Source organism: Strix aluco, chromosome 16 (assembly GCF_031877795.1).
Source record: "Strix aluco isolate bStrAlu1 chromosome 16, bStrAlu1.hap1, whole genome shotgun sequence".
In the NCBI taxonomy this organism is placed as follows: domain Eukaryota; kingdom Metazoa; phylum Chordata; class Aves; order Strigiformes; family Strigidae; genus Strix; species Strix aluco.
In genome coordinates, this window is record NC_133946.1 from 15528306 (window position 1) to 15537153 (window position 8848).

Sequence of the window (8848 nt, forward strand, 5' to 3'; positions counted from 1 at the left end):
CTACTGAACAAAATTATCATAAAAGAGAAATCTCTACAGAGAAAGGATTATGCAAAAATGGGTAATCAACTACCAGCTGTAAATTTGTGCTACCCTTCTCAATGACTTAACAGCGGGAATGCAGTAGCAACACTAAATTATTAAACACTGCCTTATACATCTGAAATAACAAAAACCCCAAAAGCCAAGAAAATCACTTCTTGCTTTCCACAGGTGATTGTAACAGGCTAGCAATGCTTTCCTGAGACATAAGGTCTAGTCCTGTGAGAAGGCATTAAATAGACTGTGTTGACTTACTAAAAACTAAATGATCCCACCTGGTTATAAAAGACAAAAAATGTCCTACTTAAAAGAAGAGTACAAGAAGAAAAGCTGTCCCAAATGAGAAGACATAAAGGTTGCCAAGCCTAGATAGAAATCCAAAGTTTTTGATGGGGAATGACTTTTTTTTTCTTACAGGAGTTACAGGCTCCTTCTGCAGAAGAGGATGCTCACTTACCACAACATGCAGTTCAAAATAATCTTCAGTATTTAAAAGCTTTCTCAAATCCAGTTGCTACTTACTTTCTACCACCTGACAAAAACTAGAACAGAACTTTGATACACAGAGCTTCAATGGCACAAGCAGGATCCATTAATACAGAAAACCAGCTCAAACAAAATTTGATGAGCCAGGACCACCAAAGAAATAACAGCTAACAGGATGACTACACATGTAGACATCACAGCCTGCAATCTACTTAAACAGTAGAGAACATGTCACCACCTGCATGATTGTCAGCAGTAATGGATTTTCTATAGCTAGCTACAGTTTATTCGCAATTTTGCAGAAAATAAGCCATACTATGTATAGTTCTTAGACACAGCATTTTCCATTCAAAAGGTCGTAAAGCAGTTTACAAAGGGAGTTTTAGGAACAGGAAGCAAGAAGCAGCAGGCAAAATAGTACATACTGAAAGTCAGTGATGTCATTCATTTTCCTTGATTCCCTGTGTATTTCAATAGACCACACACACGGAGATGGCTTCGATCTTACATTATGCTTAAATGCAACGTGCTGACAAGCAGGGTGATTTGGATTGCTTTTAGAGTTAAGAATTTGATGTGCTATTTTTCCCACAAATCCAGCTTTTCCTAGAGAAGCTGTTAGCCCACTGGATCCCAGAAAACACCATACAGAATGCTATTAGAAGTTAAAAGCATTGAAAACAATGAAGTTTCAGGAAAACTCAGAACTGAGTCTGGTAATGGCAACCAGCAGACCAGAATACAGGTGTAGCTTTATTCATACAAGCTAGCACCGAGACTGCAGGGACCCATCACAGAACAGACACACAGCACCACAGTCACACCTCCCAGTCTTGTAAGCTGTGAGACGTACCGATTAACAGTTTCGGGAAATTGGATGTTTCGATATTATGGTAATAGACAACCGATGTGATGGCTGCCAAGAATGCCATCCCAGCTGGCATGTACAGGTGCAAATGGCGTGAATCTGAAACCCTTAAAAAGAAAAAAAGGAACATCTATTAAAATCAAACCCTCTTATTTAAATGTTTCCCTTTTAATTTATGAATTGTATCCTGTACCCAGCCCCGATGTTAGGATTTTCTAGAATGAGTTATGGGTGTAAAGCTTTCCAATTTTCGATTGGATTTATGCTCCTAAATCACATAGTTGGATTTCAAGTTCCTCCCCTGTGCTGAAAATGAAATGTGTGTACTCCTATTTCCTACTGAAATCAATTGGAACGTTATTTAAATTAGGATAAGCAGCTCAGATCCAAAACGAGAAAAGTTAATTTAAGCTAAACTAGATTGGGAGCTGTCCATCAAATTATGTAGATAAGACCAACTGACAGCACAGTTTAAGATTTTCTATAGAAACATTTTGAGGAAATGTTTCATTTTCTTTTTCCAGTTTGGGAAAAGGAACAGCACCACAGCATGGGAATTACTTACAGTGAGTTCTGGTTTCAGTGACTGCAAGCCAACAAACAAAACCTACAACAGAATCACATACCCTGAAGTTTTGTCCTACAAAGCAAAACTCTCCTGACACTTTGCTTCAGGTAACCGCGCTGGATGTCCTGCCCTCTACAGCCCTTTGGGAATATGGGAATTGTTGGGTAATGTTGTTGGTTTGTGCAGACGTGGGTAGAATCATGTTTTCCACCCCTGCACTTTCCTTCTACTTGCCATCTTCTCCTTCTCCCCTCTTCTTTCTTTCACAAAAGTAATGGAGTGTCCTGTGCTGTCAAGAGGTACAATTTCCTCTGTCCCCCAACCAGCTCCAGGAGAAAAGGCACCAAGAGGAAGTCCTCAGGACACAAGCGCTCTGGGAAATTCACACCTTGTCCTCTGAAACTTATGGAAAATAAATTAGCACCTGTGGATTTGTTCTTGCTGTGGCAAAAGCTACCTTTGCGAAGTTTGGAGACACAAAGGCGGCTGTGCTGTCAGGGAGCTAGAGATCATCACAGGACATCACGTGTCTGAGAGCAGAACATCCCAAACGTCTAACAGATCCGTTGGAGCTCAGGAGGACCACTTCCCACATCTGCACTAGGAAAGGAAAGCCCTCCCTCACAGGGACATTGTGGTGAACTCTACAGAGCTGGCTGGAGCCACGCTGACAACCTGTGTCAAAAACACTTAACTCCTCTTGTTGACAGTGAGCTGTATGTGTATACAGCAAAATGAGAAAAGATTCTCCAGTCTCTGAATTCCTGTTAATGCCAGGGGTTTTTGTACATCAGGGCTGAATTCTCAGCAAGGAAAAACAAACAAAATGAACATATTTCTTCATGCAGCCTAAGCTTCAGTAGGTAACACTGCAGGAGTGGGAGGGTTTTTTGCATTTATTTATTGCACAGACAGAAGTTGCTGGAATTCCCCTGTATAACCATACCTCCAATAGACTGCATCTATTGCTGAGGTGTCAAAGCCTTTGGCATCCAACTGCTGTCAAAAGGACTTACCAACATGATCCATTTTGGTCTTAGAAAGCTGATGAGTCTCAAAATCTGCTTTTATTCACTAGAGCGCTCATTAGGCTGCTGAGTGCTCGGGAGGCACGACTGTGGGTTGGCACTCCCCCAGTACAGCTAGAAGCTTTGATTCTCATCAGGTGACACTTATTACTTAACAGCAGCAGCGTTCTGAGTCAAGTTGAATAGCAAATAAACATAATGAGAGGGATTGCTAAAGAGCAAAATAAGACAAAAAAAATCAAAGCAAGAGATTTTGCTCTGAGCATCCCACACTCTGATAACTCTGAATAAGCATGAGAAAAATTCCCTTTAAAAAAAACCTGGCACTGAGAAACATCCTATTTATATATGTTTAAGAGAAGTTATAATAATAATGATGATATCAGCTTCTAGAGCAGAATACTGCAGTGCCTTTCCCACTGGTTGGTGGATAGTTGTTATATGGATGGCTAAACAGAGAGGTGTTGTTCTATTTAACAAGGAACTTCAACTTTATTATAACCTTTGGGTTGCAAATTCATAACAGTTATGAAAATCAGACCTTTCTTTAGAGGAAGATGATCATAGTCATTGTTACACAACATTAGCTTTTTTCATAATAAATCACTCTATCACCTGTTGCACTTGGAATAATTTTCCCCCACAGATTACTGTTTAAAGACATCCTAAAATGAATAACAGATGATGGATCCTGCTCATATAATGTGAGCTGCTCTGCTCAAGGTAGCACAAATATCAGAAGAAACTCTATGGGGTGTGAGATAAGGCCCAGTAGATCCACTCCTTTTATTAAAATGAACAGAACTCAGTTTGCAGGGGAATGATATGACCTACTGTGCACATGGGAGTTCTGCCTAGTAAGGACTGTGGGACTGGCTCCTTGGACAGAAAACATATCACGAAAATGTCACCATCTGCTTGAATTGTTAGGATTTATCTTTGATTACCCTTGGGAAAGATAGTGTCATTAAGCTGAACTAAAAATGATTAAGGTCAGTTGTGCGTGTGTACACAATTTGGCAAGGTTTGTGGAATTTCTGATACAAGGTCGGTAGGTTAATCACCAAGAATACAGATTACATGTTTATAACCACAAGGAATATGCTTCTAGATGAGAATTTAGACAGGGAGAAAATACCTACCCCAAAACCTTTAAAACACTCAGTGCTATCAGGGGAAGGTAGACATGCACTTACCCATCAGACACTATGCCCTCTGCAATTTCACACACCAGCACAAACAAGAGGATAAAAGTCAATATCCAGCGTAAATTGTGGCCAGGAAAGTGAAGCCATGTGCTATGATGTATATGTACTTTGGAACTCTGACTTCCCCATCCTAAACAGGAAAAAAAAATTATAAAGAGCTTTCTTACCAACAAGAGTGACGTGCAAAGCTCCTGCATACAGAAAAGCATATACCTAGCAAAGCAGTGTACTCAAGTTGACACAACTGTGCTGTTAAACATGTGTGTATTTGAATATTTTCAGAACTGTGTTCTCATTGCTTTGCTTCATACAGAATAACATCAACAATGCAGACAGGACACAGCCTTAAATTATTATACTTTTAGAAACTTACTGTCAAGCATTTATATGCATTAAACATTTTTCAAATATATCAACAATTTAAATGAACAACAAATGAACATTTTGACAAACACACACAAATGCTGCAATATGAACACTATTTTTTCTTTGCTTCAATGCATCTGACTAAAGAATTTACACCTTATCTTACAATTCTTTTTTCTAAAGTAACTCATTCTCTTGATCTAGATAAAAGTTAGCAGTACTGAGAAAAGCCAGATAAACAAAGATTAGTTCTTCAGCTGACCTCATTTTAACAGTTGTGCTGTTATTTCAGTTCTGGACCTTTTCTGACCAAGAGAGGTGAGTGTTAAGTCACACAGCTCTGGCCATGGCTATCCAGAGGCCAGGCCAGGCTGAGGAGAGCGGTGCCGAGTGGTGACAGCCGCACGTATTAAACCACCGGGCCACCTACTGGTAACCCCGCTTTTATGTTACCAGATAACACCGCTGCGATACGGCAAGAGTTACAGAGCCAGGCACCCCCCTCGTCGCCACCCGTAACGAGGAGGGCTGCCCGCCTGCTGCAACCCTTTTGGAACCGCAGGGAGCATTATTCGATAACATAAGACTGACTTGCCAGGTTTTCTGGTTTTTAATAGCACGTTTATTTTCGCTTCCCACGATGGTAGTCAAAACCTGCAGGGAAATCCTGCAGTCTCCTCCAGCATCCATCCGTCCCTCCCTCCGTCCGTCCCCGGCGCAGGGGGGGGCTTCACCTCCAGGGAGCCCCGCAGCTGCCCCACCTGGGAAAGCCCCGACAGACGGAAACGGGCACCGCTGCCCAGACAGCGGACAGACACCCGGACAGCGGACAGAGGCGCGGACAGCGGGCGGGCAGGGGAGAGGCGGTGACCGGAGCCCCCCCGCCGCAGCCCCCAGCCTCCCCGCGCTGAGGCGGGCGGGCAAGGCCCGGGCCGGCCGGGCAAGAAGGGGGGGACACGGCACACAGGGCGCGGCAAAGCGCAGGGGGGAACCCACGGCAGGACAAAGCAAGGCGGGGACACACACGCACACACACGACGAGGCAAGAGCGGGGTGGGGGTGCAGAGGAAAAGGGGGGGGGGCACAGAAAGCAGGGCACAGGCGTAGAGGGCAAGGACCCTCCGCAGGCGCTCACCGATGAAGAGGATGGGGAAGGTGATGAAGAGCAGGAAGACGTGCGGCACCACGTTGAGCGCGTCCACGAAGCAGCCGTTGTTGAGCACGCCGTGGTCCACGTTGTAGGCGGTGGAGTTGCCCTCGTCGCCGCAGAAAGCCAGGGCCATGGCGGGACCCTGCGCGCAGCCGGGCACCGCCTCCGCGCACATCCAGGCGGGGCCGGCGCGGGCTCCGCGGCAGCGGCTCTGCCCGCACCTGCGGAGACCGGCGGCCACGGCCGCCGACCGGCCCCGCCCCCGGCCACGGCCCCGCCCCCCCCCTACGCCCCGCCCCGCGGCCCCGCCCCCGGGGTCCAAGCGCTGCGCGGGGCGCGGAGGGGCCGGCGGGCGCGGGCGGGAGGCGCCCGTGTGCCCTTCCCGGTGGGGCTGCAGAGAGGGGAAAGCACCGCCACAGCCCGCGGGTACCTCAGCGCCACAGCAAAATGGGGTGCCCTTTCGCAGTAGTTAAGCTTTTTATGCATCATTAATAAGGCAGAACATTTTTTAAAAAAGGCACTAAATTAGTGATGACAGAGGAACTATAGACTACAGGAAATTTTTTTTTTTTTAAACTTGCCAGCTTTCCACGTTTTTCCTCCACTGTGATGAAGATATTACTAGATTAAATCGTGTAATCAGCTGTACCCTGTCCTCAAAGGAGACTTCACCATCGTATCCCAAACAGCTATTATGTTTGTGCTTTATGTTTTTTTACCCCTTAAATGAGTTCAAGTCTAACTTTTTTTTTCCCCACCCAGACTGTTGCAGTCTGTGGAAATCAGACCATTAATTTGAATGGGTTCCGCATCACTCCCTGAGCAATTTTATGTATACCAAAATAATCTATAAATCAAATTTTTCAAACCTTTTTGTCTTGAGTAGAAGTTAGGCTCGGCAGAGCCAAAGCCAAACAAAAACTCTAAACAAATACGTCCATGCTGGGGGATAATACTGGAAAGTAAAACGTGATGTGCATCACAAGTCTGCACCTGGCTTACATTTCCAAGCAGGGGTTGAGTCAAATTCTGAGAATCAAATATCTCCAGGGATGTAGCCATGAAATACTCACACTAAGATTTGTACCAAATCCTTTACCTTGGAGCTCCTTTCGTCCCCAGTCACACTTATCCATTGCTTAGCTGAGTATTTAATACAGCTTGCCACATCCTACAAATGAAATGCAAACAAAGAATGGCCACATATCCAGGCTTAACTCTTCAAAATTCAAAAGCTACAAGTTGGCTACACGCCTCTAAGGGAAATGACCCCATAAATGAAAAATTTCCTTGTGTTTCCTTTAACGATCAAGCCCTGGATGCTCAACGTAACAGAGCATTCGATTTCTAGGACAGACAGCTCTACTAATAGACTTGAAAATTACTTCTGTCGTGCTGCTTTTATTGATCTTGCTGTTGGACAGGAGGAAAGAAAAGGTAATTCTCTGCATGCAACATATTATTTCCTATATATGGTCTTTTGGGGCTACAGCAGTGTGGTTAAAAATAACAATTAAAAGACTAACCCCCAAGCCAAATCCTCTATATATGTATTTTCAAATATTAAAGTTACACCCACACTGGAAAGACTATAATTATTTTAAGTTTTGGACAGAACTCAGCATTCATCTGAGCTTCTGGTTAAGCTCATCTCTGTTATCCTAATAGTTATTTAATAAACAGTGTGTGCAGTTTACATGCAGATAATTTTAAAATCATTTATATGTTAGTATTTCCTGAGGCCCCAAGTAACACAAGGGCTCTGTGTTACAGATGAACAAATAGCAGCAAAGAACTCTTGAGAGTTTACCCTCTAGAGACTGAAATCATGGGGCAAGATTTGAGGGAGGAATCATCATCACCTTCACTGTGATTGGAGAACTAAACACAGAAACTGAAGTTTCCCAAAGTCTCTAAAGGAATCTGGGAACTGAGATCACATCCTCAGCCTCTGCAAGGTCTCTGAACCTTGAGACCATCTTCCTTTACTACCAGGTGTTAATCACGATATTTTTGAAAACATATTTCTCAAACATCAGGAGACTCCATAGTTTGGAATATTTTTTCAATGGTTTTCAAATGCAGCCAAGATTACAAAGATAACATAGTGGTTTAAAATGAGTGGTCTCAGCCCAGGTCCTACAACAGATGTGCACCCACCACAGAGCTAAAGTTGAGTGAGAAATGTGTCAGCAACCTGAACAGAGAGGGGATGGATTAAACTGGGAGGAGTCTTGAATTACAAATAACTACTTAATGAAATACTGAAAAAACCCAGCCTGACAGAAGTACAAACATTTGGCAAACTGAAATCAGTAAATTGAGCATTCTTAGCAAGAAACACACATATGCACACACACAAACTCTTTGAAGAACTCACTTTCAATAACAATGCCACAATTTTGTCCCTGCTGTAACAATGAAGTCAAGAGTGCTGAGTTTGGACTAATACTGGTTTTGCTCACTAAAGTATCAAATGACAATTTCTTTTTCACTCACAAATGGTCAAAGAGCTATTCTGTGACTTTACAAAATAATTCTAAGACAGTTTGATCTTTTTCTGAAAAGCTTAGACATGAATTGCCTCTGGTGTCAAAGGACTGAACCTCTGAAACCCAGACTATCTTTGCTAGTCCAGTGTCCAGTGGACTTTGGAGCAGGTCACAGAGGAATAGTTTTTTCCTCAAAGCTGCATTTTTGTGAAGCTTTGTGAGAACAGAATTACTTCTCAAAGTACAGAAAAGGCAAATAACAATATGAAACCAACAGGTAGACAGCTACGTTTATCTGCATGTTGAAAATGCAACTTAATTTTTCATAAAAGTCCCATTAGATCTTGTTTCCCTCATTCTTTTCTGACTATTTCCATATCACAAGTCATCAGTTTTCTACTTCATCATTTCAGCATATCTATTAGAAATGAGAAATCAAGTTAGATCCTGGCAGCCACCGGCATATTTAATAGCTGACTGGAAACACTCTGGAAGCACCTTGATTATTTGAAATTGAATTCCAGACAGACAAGGGCAATATTTTTCATTCAAGGAAAAAAATCACTTTTTATGCTTGCCTTGGAATTTGAGTTTGTCTACAGGATGCAGACAAGTTTTGGTATTTGCAGTAAAGTATTGA

The 8848-nt window shown here is 43.1% G+C and overlaps 1 protein-coding gene across 4 annotated transcripts in view; it reads right to left on the reverse strand.

Annotated features, from left to right (window-relative positions):
• The window catches only part of ABCC8 (ATP binding cassette subfamily C member 8), a 78862-nt gene extending 72998 nt beyond the window's left edge, over positions 1 to 5864 (reverse strand). For 2 of the 4 annotated variants that reach the window (XM_074842219.1, XM_074842221.1), the window contains exons 1-3: positions 5702 to 5849; positions 4189 to 4330; positions 1382 to 1503 (exon numbers count right to left, since the gene is read on the reverse strand). In XM_074842219.1, the coding sequence (XP_074698320.1) occupies positions 1382 to 1503; positions 4189 to 4330; positions 5702 to 5849 (412 nt within the window). Of the gene's footprint in view, positions 1 to 1381; positions 1504 to 4188; positions 4331 to 4828; positions 4935 to 5701 lie in introns of those variants that run through there. The other 2 variants (XM_074842218.1, XM_074842220.1) reach the window with 2 other exon arrangements.
• Between the last annotated feature and the right edge of the window lie 2984 nt (positions 5865 to 8848).